General features: G+C 46.5%; 2 protein-coding genes across 2 annotated transcripts; both read right to left on the bottom strand.

Annotated features, from left to right (window-relative positions):
* Positions 1 to 8,724: 8,724 nt before the first annotated feature.
* P174DRAFT_510753 (uncharacterized protein) lies at positions 8,725 to 9,841 on the bottom strand (the record flags this gene model as incomplete). The annotated part of the gene is made up of 4 exons (XM_024831714.1): positions 8,725 to 8,822; positions 8,859 to 8,987; positions 9,382 to 9,688; positions 9,755 to 9,841. The coding sequence occupies 4 exons, from the start codon at positions 9,839 to 9,841 to the stop codon at positions 8,725 to 8,727; spliced, it is 621 nt and encodes a 206-aa protein (XP_024683417.1).
* Positions 9,842 to 14,718: 4,877 nt separating this feature from the next.
* On the bottom strand, positions 14,719 to 16,169 carry P174DRAFT_502333 (uncharacterized protein; the record flags this gene model as incomplete). The annotated part of the gene is made up of 3 exons (XM_024831088.1): positions 14,719 to 14,877; positions 15,027 to 15,725; positions 15,970 to 16,169. The coding sequence occupies 3 exons, from the start codon at positions 16,167 to 16,169 to the stop codon at positions 14,757 to 14,759; spliced, it is 1,020 nt and encodes a 339-aa protein (XP_024683416.1). The 3' UTR covers positions 14,719 to 14,756.
* Between the last annotated feature and the right edge of the window lie 3,180 nt (positions 16,170 to 19,349).

Genomic DNA, 19,349 nt, shown 5'->3' with positions numbered 1-19,349 from the left:
TTGCAAAGATGTTATAGTGATAGCTGATAGATTAGGGAAGGGGGTGATACTAGTACCCTGTGAATAGACTAACACTGAGACTGTAGCACAGCTATTAATTAACCAGTTTATTAGCTACCATGGCGTACCAAGTGTAATCACATCAGATCATAGCCCATAGTTTGTTAGTTAGTTCTAGGGCCACTTCTGCAGCTACTTGGGTATATAATAACAGCTATCTACTGCCTTCCACCCACAAACAGACAGCTAAGTTAAGTGGATGAATACAATACTAGAAGCATACCTATAGAACTTCTGCAACTACATACAATCTAATTAGAAGTCATTACTATTAATAGCTCAGCTCACAATCAATGGCAGGGATGCTGTGAGCACTAGAATAAGCCTATTCTTCCTAGACTATGGGTACAATCTTAAACCACTTAACATTAAGGAACTTGACCAAGAGGCTGCTATTACTAATATGGCCTGAACCCTATAAGAGAGAGCTAAAGCTACAGTCATAAAGATAAAGGCAGCTATAGAGATAGCATAGTCAGAGCTAGCTACTACACAGCAATGTCAGGAGGAATATTTAAATTACTCTTATAAAGCCAGCCCCAGATACACTGTTAGTTTGAAAGTATGGCTAGACCTGCATAATATATGGATAGACTGGCCAAGCAGGAAGCTTAATACACAGCATGGGAAGTTTACAGTCCTTAAGGCTATTAGATCTCACGCATATCAGCTAGATACACTACTAGGAATCTATAATGTGTTCTATGTTAGCCTACTGCATCCTGCTGCGGATGACCCCTTCCTAAGCCAGCTAAATGGCAACTACCAGCCACCTGCAATGCTAGTCAACAGCAAGGATGAATATTATGTGGAGAGGGTGCTGGATGAATGTAAGAGATGCATTGGCTAAGGCTGCTGCCATGAGTATCTTATTAAATGGGTAGGGTATGAATGCCCTATGTAGGAGCCAGTAGCTCACCTTGCTGATACCACTGTGCTGGATGAGTGGGAGGAGCAGCAATGACCCCAACAGGGGAAGGAGAGGTAGTGTAGTGGGTAGGGCCTGCTGGGTGCTCATACTATTCAACAGCCCTTGTGAGGTCTTATCTAAACTGGACACCAGCTGTCAGTCATGTGACTTTTGTACTAACTAATGTAATAACCCGCGCTATCACATGACCTAAGCCTTCCCTTTTGATGTCCGGCCATGATGCGCCCCTAGTTAGACTTCCTAGCGATTTCTTACCGTCCAAACCTAGGTCATAGGTTGAACCGGCTTCTAGCCCGTGACATATCTATACTAAATTTTACTGCTGCAGCACTTCTAAGCAAATCTACTAGGATATTACCCTTCTTTATTAAGAGAGGCTTTAAACCATACATATCCTTTAACTAGTCAGCAGCTACTGGGCTGTCAGACCTTAATGTTAATTATAAGTAAGCACAGCAGATGGCTAGATGCATAGAGGAGATCTGGTCATATGCTTATAGAGGTATAGAAGCTACTTAATATTAATAGAAGTAATAGGCTAATAAGCATCACTATGCTGTTAACTTTGATATTAATAATTATATCTTTATTACTATATTAGATTAGAAGCTTGACCATCCTAGTTGGAAGCTTACTGACCAGCTTGCTGGACCATACTAAATTATGAAGTAAGAGGGGAATGCCTTCTAACTAGATCTCCTAGATTCTATAAAAGTCCACCCCATCTTCACGCCTGAGAAGCTTTATAAAGCCTTATCTACACCTCCTCTACCTAGCCAGCTCTAGGACCTGGCTGTAGCGGGCAGGGCCTGCTGGGTGCTCATGCTGTTCAACAGCCCTTGTGAGGTCTTATCTAAACTGGACACCAGCTGTCAGTCACGTGACTTTTGTACTAACCAATGTAATAACCCATGCTATCACATGACCCAAGCCTTCCCTTTTAATGTCCGGCCATGATGCGCCCCTAGTTAGACTTCCTAGCGATTTCTTACTGTCCAAACCTAGGTCATAGGTTGAACCGGCTTCTAGCCCGTGACATTAGAAATCGCTCTTGTCCTAAGATAGTTAGGAGAAGAAAGAGACAGCCAAACCAGTGAGACAGCCAAACCAGCAAGACAGCCGAACCAGCAAGACAGCTGAACCAGTGAGACAGCCGAACCAGCGAGACAGCCGAACCAGTGAGACAGCCGAACCAGCAAGACAGCCGAACCAGCAAGACAGACAGACTATGAGCTATAACAACGCATTGGAATCAATGCCCACAGAAGAACCCAGTAGAGAGTAACTACAAGCCCCTGGTGGCGTGTAAATGGACCTCCTGGCCCAGATAGCCTAGTAGCTAGAAAGGCTGGCTAGCCAGATAGAATAGATGGAGGAGAAGCAGGCCGCTGCCATCCCTGCGGTATCAACACCTGCACTTTAGGAAACCCCTACAGTGCCTACCCCTGCTGCCACACCTACGGACAATGGAACAAAGAGGCTAAAGCCAGTTCTACTAGATATAGAAATATATAATAGTGTTAATAAAATAGCATACTACACCTTCCACTCTAAGCTAGCAGTGAAGCTACAGATCAACTAAGCAGCCATTAGCTCTGCCTATAGCTGCATGTGGTATGCCTTTAGCAGACTCTAAGGGAACATAGCCGCTGCAATGACCCCCTGGATGGACTGATATGGTTAAGACCCTTCTACAGCCACTAGGGATACATTAATTAGCATGCTGAACTAACTTAACCTCATATTCTGAGATAAGAACCACGTGGAGAAGGCCATGGAGGAACTATGTAACTTACATTAAGGTAACTACCTATTTAGTAAGATACTAGCAGACTTTAACTAGCTACTAATGGAGGCAGGAGGTTATGATTAGTCTGATAATATAAAGTAAAGCTTTATGGATAGCACATTTAACCAGGAAATAAAGGTGCAGCTCTTTAATTTTGTGAAAGACCTAAGCTTTAAGAAGTATTATCAGTAGCTGCAGATGATTACAGACTGAATTAAAGCTAATCACACACATGGAGCAGCATAAGCAAGATGGCAAGGGAGAGGTGCACTAATTATAGGCTATAACTACCCAGCCTATATTCCCACAGTCCTAGTAGCCCCTATAGCAGCAGCCACAGGTGCCAGTAACTCCATGGATTGGGAGCTAACATCTATAAAGCTGGCCAGTGCCCGTCGCTGTGCTAGATGGGTTAATGAGGCAGAATGGGCGCGCTAACACACTAAGGGCAGGTGCCTATATTACAGCGCCTCAGGCTATATAATTAAGAGTTGCCCTTACCTTAGCACTGTCCCGCCGTAGGACCAACCCTGTATATCCTGTGTAGTGGGACCCATACTTAATAATAAGGAGCTAGAGGCTATAATACTAGTAAGCAAGCCTAGTGAGCTAGAAAACAACTTACTCCTATAAAAAGACTCTCACAGGGGCCAGTTAAACAGTTAATACAGCTGTCAAGCTAGCAACTATGTCTAGAGAAAGATGTACTTACAGGTTATTAACAGTTCTGATAATTTATTAAGTTTAACACCCCAGAATTTAATGTATCCATGATAGTTAATAAGGAGCATAATTACTAGGTCTTACCTAATACTAGGTGTACATCTTATGCAGTCATAGCCGAACACTTTGCACAGAAGCTGAAACTTAAGTAGTAAGATATTAAGCTAATCTAGCTAGAGAACTACACAGGCGCCATGGGTAGTATTATTATAAAGATTACTATATTCTCCCTAGATGTTAGGGGCAACTACCAGCCCATGATTTATGCATATATGGCACCTGAGCTAGGTGAGGGAACTGACCTGATACTAGGTACACCCTGGATGAAGCATCAGGGAGTGAAGGTTGAACCTAAGAGGCTGTGACTACGCCTAGCTAATAGGTCAACTATAGGATGTATAGAAGATGAGCTGAAATTAGTAGTCTGATATGTCAACGCCCAGGGGTTCACAGTGTGGAATTATTAGAGGTGGAGGAATAAAGTAATATAGATTTTTACTGCTAGCCTTAAGGATATTAAGAAGGCCTTATAAGTAAAGAAGCATATGAACCCTGCTAATAAGCTATCAGTATGCTATCATGAGTTCCTAGGAGTATTTAACTAAAGGAAGGCTGATGAACTACCCCTACACTGCCATGGGGTTAATCACTGTATTAAGTTAACTAAGGGTGAAGATGGGAAGCTAGCAGAACCCCTATAGGGCCCCCTATATTCTATATCACGCGGTGAACTGCTTATCCTATAGAAGATGCTAATAGAGCTACTAGAGAAGAACTTCATCCATATTAGTAGTTCTTCTACCACTGCTCTAGTGCTGTTCGCCCATAAACCAGGCAAGGGGCTATAATTCTGCGTGGACTACCATGCACTGAATATAATTATAAAGAAAGATTAATACCCACTACCCCTAATTAATAAGACCTTAGAGCGCATATTAAAGGCAAAGTAGTTTACTAAGTTAGATGTGATTACCACATTTCATAAGATTTATATTGCTCTGGGAGATAAGTGGCTGACAGCCTTCTATATATAATTTGGCCTATATAAATGGTTAGTGACCCCCTTTAGCCTAGTAAATGCACTAAGTACCTTCTAATAGTATATTAACTAGACCCTCTGAGACTTCCTGGATGAATTCACCTCTATATACATTGATGACATACTCATTTTTACTAATAGGTCACTAGCAAAACACTATAACTATGTATATTAAGTACTACAATAGTTATAAGCCACTGGGTTATAGCTTAATATTAATAAGTATAAGTTTAAGGTTAAGAGCATGAAGTACCTTAGGTTCATTATTAAAGCTAGGAAAGGTGTGCGCATAGACCCTAATAAGGTAAAGGCAATACTAGAATAGCAGGCCCCTATATTAACTAGGGGTGTATAGTTATTCCTTAGCTTTATAAACTTCTACTAATACTTCATAAGGAACTTCTCTAACATAGTACACCCATTAACAGCACTCACATAGAAGGGGACCCTATTCTCATGGACAGGGGAACACACTAGTTAGTTTAAATAACTGAAAGAGATGTTCACCACTGCACTAATTCTTATGCAGTTTGACTATGACTGGGAGATAGTTATTAAGATAGATGCCTTGAACTAGGCCACTAGAGGAACACTATTATAGTATAATAATAATAGAGTACTATAGCCCTGTGCCTACTTCTTAAGGAAGAATTCCCCTGTAGAGTGCAACTATAAAATTCATAATAAGGAGCTGCTTGCAATTATTAATATACTTAAGGAATAGGAGCCAGAACTAATTAGCTTACCATAGTTTAAGCTTATCACTAACCACTGCAACCTGGAATACTTTAAGACAGTCTAACAGCTTAATAAATAGCAGATGAGGTGGTTATATATGCTAAGCCAGTTCAACTATAAGATGCACTACTAACCTAGGAAGCTGGCTGCACACCCCAATACATTATTATAAAGGGAACAGGATACACTATAAGATGCTAAGGATAACAGGCTTAAGGCATGAGAGCTCTACCTAATCCCTCCTAAAATTATTATAGACCAGGCCTGCACACACATATTAAGCATCTATAAGGTCATGCCTAGGCTAGACATGAGTTTAGTGCATTATATTAATTAATATAATAATCCTTACTATCATATAACCCCATCCTTAGCCGCGCCCCACCACTATATAAGTAATGGAGGGAGGCCACGCAAGGAGACAGGCACCTATAGGAGATAATCTAGTCAGTATAAGCAGGGGTGATAAGATTCCCCACTAAACTGTGTGTGTATATATCTATTACTAAGTATTTAACTTCTCCAGACAGCCACCTACTATATTAGGGTCGCAAGTGGGCCCCTGACTCAGAGCTGCTGCAGACAAGGATCCTACAAGAGATATATAATTTAGTGCTTATAGGGCACCCCAGGAAGAATATACTATATATAATAATAGTATAAGACTTTTACTAGCCAGAGCTTTCTACAGATGTACAGAGGTTTGTCAAGAATTATAATAAGTGCAGAGCTAACTATGTATAGTGTGAATAGCACTAAGGCTTACTAAAGCTATTACTAATCCCAGACTGTAAATAGCATGAGATAGCTATTAACTTCATCACTAAGCTACCCAGCTCTAGTAATTGCAAAGACATTATGGTGATAGCTAATAGATTAGGGAAGGGGGTGATACTAGTACCCTATGAATAAACTAATACTAAGACTATAGCATAGCTATTAATTAACTAGTTCATTAGCTACCATGGCATACTAAGTGCAATCACATCAGATTATAGCCTATAGTTTATTAGTTAGTTCTGGGGCCACTTCTGCAGCCACTTAGGTATATAGTGATAGCTATCCACTGCCTTCCACCCACAAACAGACAGCTAAGTTAAGTGGATAAATGCAATGCTAGAAGCATACCTGTGGAACTTCTACAACTATGTGCAATCTAATTAGAAGTTATTACTACTGATAGCTCAGCTCACAATTAATGGCAGGGATGCTATGAGCACTAGAATAAGCCTATTCTTCCTAGACCATGGGTACAACCTTAAACCACTTGACATTAAGGAACTTAACTAAGAGGCTGCTATTACTAACACAGCCTAAACCCCATAAGAGAGAGCTAAAGCTATAGTCATAAAGATAAAGGCAGCCACAGAGATAGCACAGTCAGAGCTAGCTGCTACACAGCAACATTAGGAGGAATATTCAAATCACTCTCATAAAGCCAGCCCCAGATACACTGTTAGTTTGAAAGTATGGCTAGACCTGCATAATATATGGACAGACCAGCCAAGTAGGAAGCTCAACACGCAGTATAGGAAGTTTACAGTCCTTAAGGCTGTTGGATCTCACACATATTAGCTAGATATACTACTAGGAATCCATAATGTGTTCCATGTTAGCCTACTATATCCCACTGCAGATAACCCCTTCCTGAGCCAGCTGAATGGCGACTACCAGCCACCTATAATGCTAGTCAACAGTGAGGATGAATATTATGTGGAGAGGGTGCTAGATGAATATAAGAGACATATTAGCTGAGGCCACCACCGTGAGTATCTTATTAAATAGGTAGGGTATAAACGCCCCACATAGGAGCCGGCAGCTCACCTTGCTGATACTGCTGTGCTGGATAAGTAGGAGGAGCAGCAACAACCCCAACAGGGGAAGGAGGGGTAGTGTAGCAGGCAGGGCCCACTGGGTGCTCATGCTGTTCAACAGCCCTCACAAGGTCTTATCTAAACTAGACACCAGCTGTCAGTCACATAACTTTTGTACTAACCAATATAATAACCCGCGCTATCATGTGACCCAAGCCTTCCCTTTTGATGTCTGGCCATGATGCGCCCCTAGTTAGACTTCCTAGCGATTTCTTACCGTCCAAACCTAGGTCATAGGTTGAACCGGCTTCTAGCCCGTGACACTGGCTCCCTCACTAGAAGTTAACAGTAAAGATAAATAGGAGGTTAATGAGATACTAGTGTCCTAACTCCACTATTACAAGCTCCAGTACTGGGTAAGATGGCTTAGTCATGATATTAATCTTGCCTGGTATCCAGCCTGAAATTTTAGGAACTCCCTAATGTTGCTCTGTGACTTCCACACCCAATATCCAGCCATGCCAGGCCCGCTGATGCGCCTACCAGAATGGCTATGAGCAGCTGAAGACAATGTATTCCTTAATGATCACCCTGATGATGATAAACCCCAGATGAGGGCATCCGGAACCTAAAGGGGGGGTAATGTGATAATCTGTCACCATATTCCCCATGGACCTCCTTATACAGAGCTTTCTGCCCATCTTGACTGCTTACCTCTCCAGGGCTGTTTGGATTATTTGCACTATTCCACCCTCTGTTTACGTATCTCCCCACTATGTACATACTTCTTCCCCCTCTTCTCTATGCTTAGTTTTCTATCGAAATACTACCATACCATTGGAATATGAGCAGTGCCATCATACAGAGACCGCATAAGTTAATACTATGTGTTTATAAGGTATCACCGACGAAATCATCTATTAGCTACCTTCAAACCTTTCGTCGTCCGAATCGATAAAGATTGATAGCCCCCCCATTCCATTCGATCATCTTCGAACATCAACAGATCCTCACTTCATCTCCCAACTTGTATCTGCCAGAAGCGCCTGTCCACATGCCGGCCAAGCGAGCATTTCAAAATTAATTACTAAGCAACAAATGCTCCGTGGCATATCCTTGCACATGACCGGGAGCTGCCGATATTGTGCCCCCCTCCATTCTGCCCCTCCTTGCTCCTCCGTCAAGGCACCAAGAACTGAGCTTATCAGTTAAAACAGGATGGTTACTGGATATTACTTGATCTGTTTTTAACTTGACTCTGAGTAAAATTCACCCTGGCCTGCGTGCGAAATCTATCACATCAGGCGATCTTTCGAATCGAATCGAATCCTATTGCGCCTAACCTATTATGGAGGTCAGACGCAGAATTAGCTTCACAGACCAAGCCATTACTAACTCTTGATGATGTTACATAGAGAGGCACAGCTGCACTTAGTGGCAATGAAGAAGATATTCCCAGTCATCATTTTCTGCTGGATACCAAACCCCAAACAATCTGCTTTAAAGGAGAGCGCTTATCGATTCTCAACCAAGATATAAAAGATTTGAGAACTTCCATTGAAGACATCGGAGAGTATATGGAATATGAGGTTCCCGCTGGGTATACCTGTTATGTTATTAGTGGCAGAGTTTATTTCAAGTCATGAGAAGTGATTTCTCTCTTCATCCTGAAGACACTATTGAGATGATAACCATCATTGTGTCCGCACCAGATGGTGAATGAGATGTCTTAAGTCATGTCCCATGGAAACAGGCTGGCCAAACACAATGTTATCTCTAAATTTTGACTCCTCTCTAACCTCCATTGCTGGCTATTCTCAACGGCTGTTCTGAATGGCTCTGGCAAATGCGAAATACTAGAAGCTGGGGCATTTAAGAATATATACTTCATTTCTACTCACAGAATTTGTTAGCTTCAAGTTGCTGTTCTCTAATTTATTCCTATATCTCTTACCTCTTTTCCTAGCTGGCAGGAAAGCCTGGCTTCCTGTTCCTGCACTTGCATGCTTATCCCTGATTTATCTGCGCTTTATCATTGGTGAGCAAGTGCCTTCTTCTCCGTCCTGAGCATTACCTGGGTCATTAAAGGATGTCGCCTTGCTGTGGACTGCAGCAGTGTGAGTAGCTGCAGGCAGTTCAGTAGTGCCACAGTTGGCCGCCTAAGAAGGATCTTCAAGATCATGTAAAAGGTTACCATTATCATGGAGTATCATTATCTCAACCTAGTGGTAGCCTAATTGTCAGAACTTAAGATAATTGCTATTGACATGACTAGGTAGTAACTTACTCTCAAGAAATGGTGTTGTGGAAGTTACTCTAGGCAACTTTACTAGACGCTCCCTGATCTCTTGCATACCCATCCAGTCTAGCAATATCTCCTGCATCGTCATGTACTGCGCAACATTTGCTAGAAGAGAGTTGAATTCATTGCTTGGAAGAGAGGCTAGACCATTAATAGCAATCATGCAAAACAGTGCAGGCGCATAACCAAGCTCTTGCAGCCTATACCAGCAAGATTTATCATGCTTATCAGAACACCTATCAATCCCTGATAATGCTTTGATGTTAAAGGTTATTCGCCGGACTGGTAACCACTCTTAACAACAAATAAGACTTGCAACAGGTCCAAGCTGCTCTATGACAGCAAGCCAATCCGCAACATCTGCTGCTTGAGTTTTCAAGGCTTTCAGCATCTCATGATCGCCATGTAAATGAAAGCTCAAAGTGCGAACAGAGTCTAAGGCCATTGAAACTTCACTCTGTCTTGGAGACATGCCGAAAGAGGAATTTGGTGTTGGAAGAAGACGAAAGTATTGATTTTAGACTTGAGATAGAGATCCCTGAGATTAAGAAGGAACACAGGCTTCTCGGAGTTTATACATCAGCTGGAAAATGCAGTCTTGCTGATGTGGACGCAATCCCTATTACATATTAACCAATAGTTTAATCTTAAAGCAAACAACGGCAGGTCGTAGTTGTGGGGAATTTCTCCCTTTAATTGTCACGTGAAAGGTTACGCCCGAGAAATCTCCTTTTTCATGTTGACAAGATGGGCCCATGCGTCCAGTTTCCAGTTTCCAGTTTTATTCATTGACCGTCCCAGCCTATCACAGTCGATGGCTATGCGGGAACCGTCCCACCGCTTTAAGGCGGTGGGGGCGATTAGTAATACCTATGTACATCTCTGATGATTGGCCTAGTCGAGGGCTTGGCTCCACTTGGACATCTGCCCAGGGTTCCCCAAGCCCTCTTTGGCTTCTATGTACCCATTGACCTCAGTGCATTGCCTCATCTATTTCGTCCTGTGGTACGGCTCCAAATTGCCTGAGGAGCACTGTTAGTAGCATGAATTTGGCTGCCCGGACCGCAAGCCTGGGCGTGTTCAGAGTCGTCCTCACATCCCCTCCTTCTAATCCTCCACCCGGCTTCACCAGATACTGTTGACGGAGGTTTCTGAAGAGTGGGCAGGCGAGGAGAACATGCCGCACGGTCTGGGTGGCCCTTCCGCAGCGGCAGTCGCCGTCCTGTATATCCGGCACTCCTCGTTGGTAGAGATAATGCCGGAGCCCTATTTTTCCAGTGCGCATCTGTATTATCACTGTACCGAGGGCCCGAGGAAGGCCCCGATGTATTCTCAGGACCTTCTTCGTTGGGGTCGGCATCAACTCATATACTGTCCGCCCATGCGGGCTTGCTTGCCAATCTTGTCCCCACTGGGTGTTTGTCATTTCCCGGATTCTGACTTCTACTGCCGAACGGAGGAGTCTTTGTTGAACTGGCCGTGGCGCCGTCTCTGCGGTCATCACTTTTTTCACCTTGCCACGGTGTCCACGGATCTGCCGCCATCCTGTAGCTTCCTTTGCAGCTTTGTCCACTAATTCATTACCTTCGACGCCGCTGTGGGACGGTATCCACCGAAAACGCACGGCGAGTCCTCCTTCCCTCGCTCTATCCAGGGCCGCTATGACCGCCTCTAGGAGGTATTGTCCAGACTGCCTCCCTGGATTTTGGATGGCACGCAGGGCTGCCTGGTTATCAGTGAATACGACTGCTCGACTGATACAATGCCTTATGGCGATGATCAGGGCGAGGAAGATCCCTTGCAGTTCTGCAGTGTACACTGTGGTCACTGACAATTCGCCCATGTAGGCCGCCCGCGTTTCCTGGTACTGCGGGCATACCGCGGCCGCTCCTATTTTGCTGTTGATCCCGCTCCCATCTGTATACACTGCTACCACCGACTGGCTCTGGCCGGCGATGGTGTCATGCTCCGCGATTGCTTGTTCTGCGCTTGCATTGATAGTCACGTCTGGTGGTGTCCAGTATGGTGCCGTGATGTATGGCTGGATGCACTCTAGGTTTCCGAAGTTAGCCCCCCCCAAGTCTCCGGGTGGCGAGCTCGTCGATCCGCTGTAGGGGGCTCTACTCCCGGGAGCGCCAGTATGGCTGGATATGTCCCTTTCCGATAGCCTCACCGCCTTGTGCGCTCCGTACTTGGTCTCTGGCTCTGCTGGTCGCAATCTGTAGCAGTATCTCCAGCATCTGTTTTTCCAACAGCCATTGCATTGGCAGCTGGTATGCTTCTATATTCAGTGCTGCTGTTGCTGTTGGTCTGTATGCGCCAGAAATGGCCTTCATTGCTCGAGTGTGGATACTGTTTAGGTTCCGTAGGCGTGTCTGATGATGTGCGCCGTTGGGCTTGAGGACGTGCTATGCTGAACATCCGTAGAGGAGCGCTGGAATGATTACTGACTGGTAGATTCAGCGTAGTTGTATCAGGCCTGCACCCCATGTGCTTCCGGCCAGCGTGCTTAGGGGTTTGAGGAAGATCGTTGCCTTCCTCCCGACCGGTTTGACCTGGTCTTCCCATCGGAGCGCAGGGTCGAGCATGATACCCAGGTACGTGGCTGTTTTAGCGGGTTTGATCTCTTCGCCAGCGACTCTCATGGTTTGCGCCATGTTGCAGTTTGTCCTAGCGCGGGTGAAGTGCATGAGCTGGTATTTCGTGGGAGAGAACTTTGACCCGTGGGTCCTTGCCCACGCTTCCGCTTTCTCATGTGCCTGTTCTAGATTTCTACAGTTCTGGTCCGTCGACGGGCTCCTCGTGAAGAAGTAGACGTCATCAATCCATCCCGGTGTTTGTATGTCATCGTCAGCTACGGTCTCCAGGAGATCCGCGTTATAGAAGAGATAGAGTATGGGCGAAAGTGGTGAGCCCTGTGGAATTCCGACGGCCACGGTGTACGGCTCGGACTGTATGTCTCCCATCCGTATGATTGTTGTTCTATTGCCGAGGAAGCTTGCGATCCATCCCACGGTATCCCGATCGATTTTTGGTTTCCGTAGGTTATGGAGCAGCCGCGCGTGTGATACACGATCGAACACACCCGAGACGTCCAGGAACAGGACACTGGCGACATGGGATGGCATCAACTTCCAGGTCGTGTGTATTCCCTCCAAAAGAATGTGGATGGCCTGCTCCGTCAAGACTCCCCTCCGTCCTCCCATGTGCTGTGGGGGTAAAAGGTTGTGTTTCTCAACCACATAGCTCAGTCGCCTCGCCAAAAATTGACTCCAGTAGGGTGTTCAGAAGCGCTACCGGACGGTACGCCTTTAGTTGCCCATAGTCGCTCTTCCCGGGTTTCCTGAGCGTCACTGTGACAGATTCTCGGAAGTGCTGGGGACAGTAGTGTAGCCGAAGGCACGCATTGTAGAGGTGCTGGAGGGGTTTCGCGATGCATGGTGAAATGCGGTGTAGCAGGTGGCTTGGGATGGTATCTTTTCCGGGTGCCTTTTTACCTGGCATACGCCGGATCGTTTCCGTCACCTCCCGCAGCGTGATCGGCGGAAGCTGTATCGGGCTTGGGTACTCATAGCCTCTGATGTCGGTCAGATCGGCTTCAGGAGGTGGCGGGAAGAAGGCTTGTTTGAACATCTCCAGCTTTTTAGTTGCATCTGTTTCCAACCCTCTGTCCGGATGTTGGAGTGGCGGTACCAATGTAGTTCGCGGCTCTCTGGTGCGCGCCCACCTTGCTATCCTCCACAGGCTATCTAGGGAACTCGTCGCCTCTTTGACTCTCTTCCGGTGGTAATCTCGCAGAGTCTTCCTGATGAGTCCGGCTTTGTGGTTCCGTGCTTGGCGGTAGGCCTCCCAGGCCTCTGGCGTTCGTTCGCGTTGGTATCTCCGTCTCAGGCGTCGGGCGAGCTGCTGCGCCTCTTTACATTCTCTTGTCCAACCCGGTATCGAGCGGGGGCTGACTCGCGCCCTTGGAGTGGACTCTTTGACTGCTACTAGGATGGCATTAACTATGGCCCTGGTGGCGTTATCGATGTCTTGTTCCGTGGTCAGCGGCGTCAATTCCGGCAGATTTTGCGCCAGGACACTGTGGAGTCGTTCTTGGTCGGCAAGCTCCCAGTTCCACTTCTCGGGTACTGTACGCTCGCGGGTTGGCCTTGCCAATATCGTCTCCAAAGAGATGTGGTCCGAGTCGTGATCTAGGTCGTCTCGTGGCAGACACCGGATGAGACTATCCTGAAGTCTAGGTGTGGCTAGCGAGAGATCGATTGTCGATTCTGAGCATCGGTTTCGGAAGGTGACAGTCCCTGCTTCATAGAGGAGGGCTATGTCGTAATGCTCAATGAGCCGTAGTGTTTCCTCTGCCTCGGCATCTGCTCTCTGCGCCATTAAGCCACCCCAGTATGGATGATGCAGGTTGAAGTCTCCCACGACGATCTGCTCTGCCTATCGCCATCGCTCCAGCGCTGTCCGAAGCACAGGGAGGGTGCTATTTGCCGGTTCTAGAGTAGGGATAGGATTGTATATGTTGTGGATAACAATCTCTTCGTTTCCTTCGCCCCAGCGTAGTTGTAGCGTGCGTAGGTCCGGGGTGTGGTGCGTGGCGGACCAGCGGCTGCTTTCGATTCTCTTGTTCACAAAGAAGCAGACCCGCGTTTTCTTGTGGTCGTGGTATGCTAATTCGAAGTGTTGTGGAATGGGATGGTGGGTCGTATTTATAAACGGGTTTCTCCAGGGTTCTTGTATTGCTAACACATCGCAGCTGATGATCCTTCTGTCTCTCAACAGGGCCGCCATCACCTAATCTCGTGACTTCATGACATTGTATTGTAGTATTGATAGTGTGGGTTGCCTGGTCATTGCTGACTGGAGGGTGTGGTTTCGAAGAAGTTTGAGATCGGCTGCATGTTTTCCCCTGGAGACGGTTTATCAGAGTGCGTCGTTACCTTCCCTCTTCTAGTATTCGCAGAGCTTTCGGAAAGAGCTCGGCGCGCGAGAGTGCGTCGTCTGCCACTCTTCCCCTGTTATCCGTTTAGATGGCTGTATGCCTGTCCGCAGGCCGTACGAATGCAGTTGGCTGGAGGCTGCACTCGCTGCACTCCCCTGCGAATTCCCTGGTGTGCTGGTGTTATTCTGTGTTCTCACGGGACTCGGCGGATGTATCGGGGCACGCGTCTGGATTTCTGCGCGGGCTCCCGTCGCTGACCTTCCGGAATCGTCCGTCTCATAGTAGAAGACAGGTCGATTCTGTCAGGCCTGTTCTATCCTGGCCATTTCCTTCCTTCTCCGTGGGCAGGCATTGCTCCATGCCGTGTGCTGTCCTTTGCACAGTATACAAGACGGCGCCGGCTTTGGGTCGGTTTCTTTCACCATGCATTCTTTGGTGTTGTGCTTTCCTGCGCAGTATCCGCATCGCTCTTCGGCATCGCACTGGGGTCCGATGTGGCCGTATTCATGGCATTTATAGCACTGCTTGAGTCGGCACGACTTGTCATATAGGACGCAGTCGTGGTGAATCGCGTTCAACACCAGTCCCTCCCCGGATGGCCCGGTTCGCGTGGTACTTCGTCGTAAACTCCACGACAAGGGATGAGGCTTGTTTCTTTCTTCCCTCCCTGGTTAGCCAACCTACGTACGTTACCCTCGCTCCCTCATGGAGCACCGCATTCTCAGATTCAATTTTCTCAATGGCTCTTTGTTGGTTGTCAGTGTCGATAGATTCTTTGCTGGTGCGCACTCCGTGTACAATCACCCCGTATGTGGGTCTGACCACCCTTGCGGATGTTCCGAGGACTTTGACCCATTCTTCTTCGGTGTCCTTCAGTGTGTCAGCTTCGGCCGTGGTTGCTGTATGCAGTACTACGTCCCCGCTCTTCAGTTGCTTTGCGGCAATGACCTTAGGGGCTTTCCCAAGCAGATTTATCCGTGATCCTAACGCATCATTCACCCGTTTGCAGAGGTCTTCCGATGATACCTGGCGGAGTACGGCCGCCGCGTTTGCTTCCAGTTTCACTACGGTCTCCCTATCCTTAACACTTGCGGTCGTGGAGGCTCTGCTATTCGGCGTTGACGGGTATGAAGGCGTGCCTGACCGGACTACATCGGCCCAGGAGGCGATTCGAGTGGCTGCATTGGGTGCGACAGGAGCATGGGATGCGAGTGCATTGTTGACTGCGTTCTTGATGAGGGTGATGTCTTCTATGATCGGCTGTAGGCTGTTTAGCTTTCCCAGGATCTCTTGTCCGGATGGTTGCTCTCGGGTTTTCTTAGCTAAGTTAATCACGCTGTTGAGAAAGGCATCCAGAGATGGGGCTGGTAGTTTGGCGCGTTTGGTGCTGTCGAGTATATTGTGCAATTAGAAATTTCCTTCTGCGGGATGTGATGACGGAATAGTGGTCGATACACACTCCCGGGCTCCTTCTGGGCTGAGTATCAAGAGTCCCGCGAAGCGTCAGATAGACATCCGAAGCCTATGGTGACTTCCAGAAAGACAAAGAAAAACAGTCGCAGGCCCCCGCAAGAATGCGATGACAGTTGACGGTAATATAACATGGACCATGAAGTGTTTCTGGCCTCTACTTGTAGGTCCGCAAAGGATCGACACCCTTCATATTGAGCACATGGACCCCAGTTTCGGTTTCTGGAACTTTATGGCTTATGACTACGCAGGTAGTACTTTCCCAGAGTGGGCGGGACATCAGCCGAGCATGTACAGTGGCCCCAGCCAGCGGTCGACTCTGTTCAGTACTGAAGAGGCTGTCGAGAGCTATCTTAAACATAGTGTGATGGGGAGTAAGATCGTCATTGGCATGCCCCTTTATGGCCGGGTATTCACAGATACGGATGGCCTAGGAGAACCATTCCATGGTGCAGGCGAAGGTAGCTGGCAAAAAGGCGTCTGGGACTACAAGGCACTACCGCGGCCAGGGGCAGAAGAACATACAGACGAAAATATAATAGCGAGCTACAGCTACGACGCACGGGGGTGAATCATCCTCGGCTACGATAACCCGAGGTTGCCCGGAAAAAGGCGTTCTACATCACATCGAAAGGATTGGGAGTTGTTATGTGGTGGGTGAGCAGGGCCGACAAGTTAGGTAGTCAAAGCTTGATAACGATAAGTTGGAACTATCTTGCGTCCAGTGGGCAGAACTGACCGACTTGCTCAAGATCGTTGACGCTCTAGGGGGCATTGACGCCTTCGAACAAAAGAGTAATCGGCTCAAATACCCCCTTTCCCTGTCTGACAACTTACGACAGGGTATGCAGTAGCTATGTTCGTACACTGTACTGTAACCTGTAAGGATGTTCGACGTTGGACTGAGCATCAATTGAAGCATCTAGTCCGGTCAAGGTATCAGAACACGTGTGCCCTTTTACTATATGTCGTCGTTAGAACTGCTTGGTCAAAGGGCGTTAGGGTCCGCGTGTTAATCAATATTACAAACCTGACAGTCTTCATGTAATTTCAACTTTAATATCCAGTGGTCTTTGGGGCCTATCGTGTGCGACTCGAAGCTGTGATTGTAGAGATAAATAGGCGAACACAAACCTGAGTAGCTATACCTTGGACAACAATTTCCTGATGCGCATTCTTGCGCAACTCGATTAGTGTTGGAGGTCCTCTGCTAACTGATACAACTCTTCCCCTTGACAGAGTAATTGCGCTACCCGTCGTCGAAGTCAGCAACACACGTTTTTGGCAAAGGAGCAGAGAAAATTAGTGATTCGACATCCGAGGAACTTAGATAACCGAGCGCTGAATGTGTGCATGACTTTGGCCCCGGCCCAATCACCACTCGTAGACATCGATGAACATGCTTAGGATGACCAGTTACATTGCCGTTGTTGATACCTTGACACTCTCGTTGTACTTTGTTCAGCGCACTTTGGCTTGAAATAACCCAGTAAACCAGGTGACAGGGGTGCATGAGCATCAGCTACACCAATGAGCGACAATAAATGGTTCAACAACTCTAAATTGGATCACTAGTCGCATCATTGTTAACCTTCCTTTCCAGGCCAACTGATGTCTCCAGCCCAATAAAACTGATGAGCGGTCGATGATGCGCGAAATAGTTCGACTATTGATCAACAGTCTGTCACTCAGGCAATCCTCAACCTTGCTGAAACTTGTCGGTAGCTTGCTGAGTGTTTGGCAGCTGAGCCGTTGATCACTGCTCAAAATCGGCGATAAATGTTCAACCCTTGGAGGATTACTTGCAGGTGGTCTTGGTCGACTGGCCCGGTGGCTGGCGTGGACCCACTTAGTAATCGCCAGCATGGGGCCACACCGCAACAAATGGTTTTAACTTTTAACTAGTGGATCGCTAATAATTTAGTCGTAAGATAATATCAAAACACATCAGCTATGACTCAGGACAGGTACAGTAGTCCACTACCTTAAGATAACCTCAGAAGCCTGGATAACTAGTACCATACACATCGTACAATACACTAATAGCTTAGTGGGGCGACATTTTTTTATGGCCAGATATTTGCTGTTCTAGGTCTGATAAATCAGCATAATTAATGTCTTATTTCTTTGTTCAGTCGTCGGGGTGATTAGAGGATTATGTACTACACGTGACTCTGTAGGCTGACACCATTACACCAACTTTCCTAGTGCTGAGGGAATCATACCACTCTACATGCAAATGCCTCATATCTTTCCGTCTAATGCTAAGCATCCATCGTCATCATCTGTCCGGGATTGGAATCATTCTCTAGCTCCTCCGCTTCAGCTACCATTGGCCTATGAAGCCGGCCATGTCACGCAAAAATCGAGTGTGGACGCGGGGAGAAATTGAGGGATTGATAGCAGATGGCCATAAGATCCCAATAGCTGGGTTGGATCTATCGGCACAATGACAGTACCAGCCTTCAGAACGGGGAGCTCTGCCACAATTGCGGATATGGCCTTCTCAAAACAGACTTGTACCCGAATCCCGGGGTTCAGTCAGCATTCTCCTTGGAATGAGATATTACACGAGACTACATACATAAATATGTATATATATATATATATAGTGACACTCTCCAGTTCGTCATAAGCGAGCGTCCCGTCCGATCGGACGTCTTCCGGCATGTGGACTGATGAGATCGTCTAGGAAGTCCATCATCCAAGTATGATTATATTGGTGGCGATCGACCGAGTCCATGAAGATATTCGTCATTTACCTATTGGTGCAGTAGTCAAACATGCCTCCATGAGACACTCTATTGAAAGAAGTCCTTCCCTCATAGGCAAGTTCTAGGTGACAGGGCGCGAACAGAATATACTAATGAAACTGCCCATAGGGGAGTTGTTAGGTACTCTTAATAGAAGCTAGAAGTCGCCAAGCGGAGAAATTCTGTAATAGTTTGTGCTCTGGGGAGCAGGAAGTAGATTTGATGATCGAAGGAGCAAACATTTGTATTTTGGGAGTATACTAGACAAGGTTAAAACATCCTAGGCTTGTAATTCTTGTCATGCTCCCATAGGTGAGCAGAGGTACTGTGAGTATGGACCAGGCATGATAGGATAAAGATGGTGTGAGCTGAAGCCAAAGTTAGTTACATGGTAGTAGCGTGGGCAGAGTTTTGGGTCCGCAATATGTTAGATGAAGAGCAATTTGATGCTTGTTCAATAGAAGCACCATAATAAAGAAGACATGGAGAAGAAGAGCCTCCTAGGGTTTCTCTATAGTTGCACTACACTTCTTAGGAAGGAGTAGTAGAGGCAGGTATGTGCTCTATAGTGTTAGAAAGACAAAATTTTGCAGGCTAGATACTATCTCTGCCTATTGTGCACCGGGAAATCCTCGCCCTTGTCTCAACGAACCTCAAGACTGACCTGGGTCGTGATGCATCAAAGCCACTGTAGCTAAGAGTTGCGCTAGAAGTGTCTGGTGAGGTTCGCGAATGGTGGAACCAAAAGGTGATGAAGTGGACAAATAACTGCCCCAAGCCGGTGAAGC

Source organism: Aspergillus novofumigatus (genome assembly GCF_002847465.1).
Source record: "Aspergillus novofumigatus IBT 16806 chromosome Unknown P174scaffold_3, whole genome shotgun sequence".
NCBI classification, from domain to species: Eukaryota; Fungi; Ascomycota; class Eurotiomycetes; order Eurotiales; family Aspergillaceae; genus Aspergillus; species Aspergillus novofumigatus.
The sequence above is the reverse complement of the archived record's forward strand: the minus strand, read 5'-3'. Positions and strand labels throughout refer to the sequence as shown.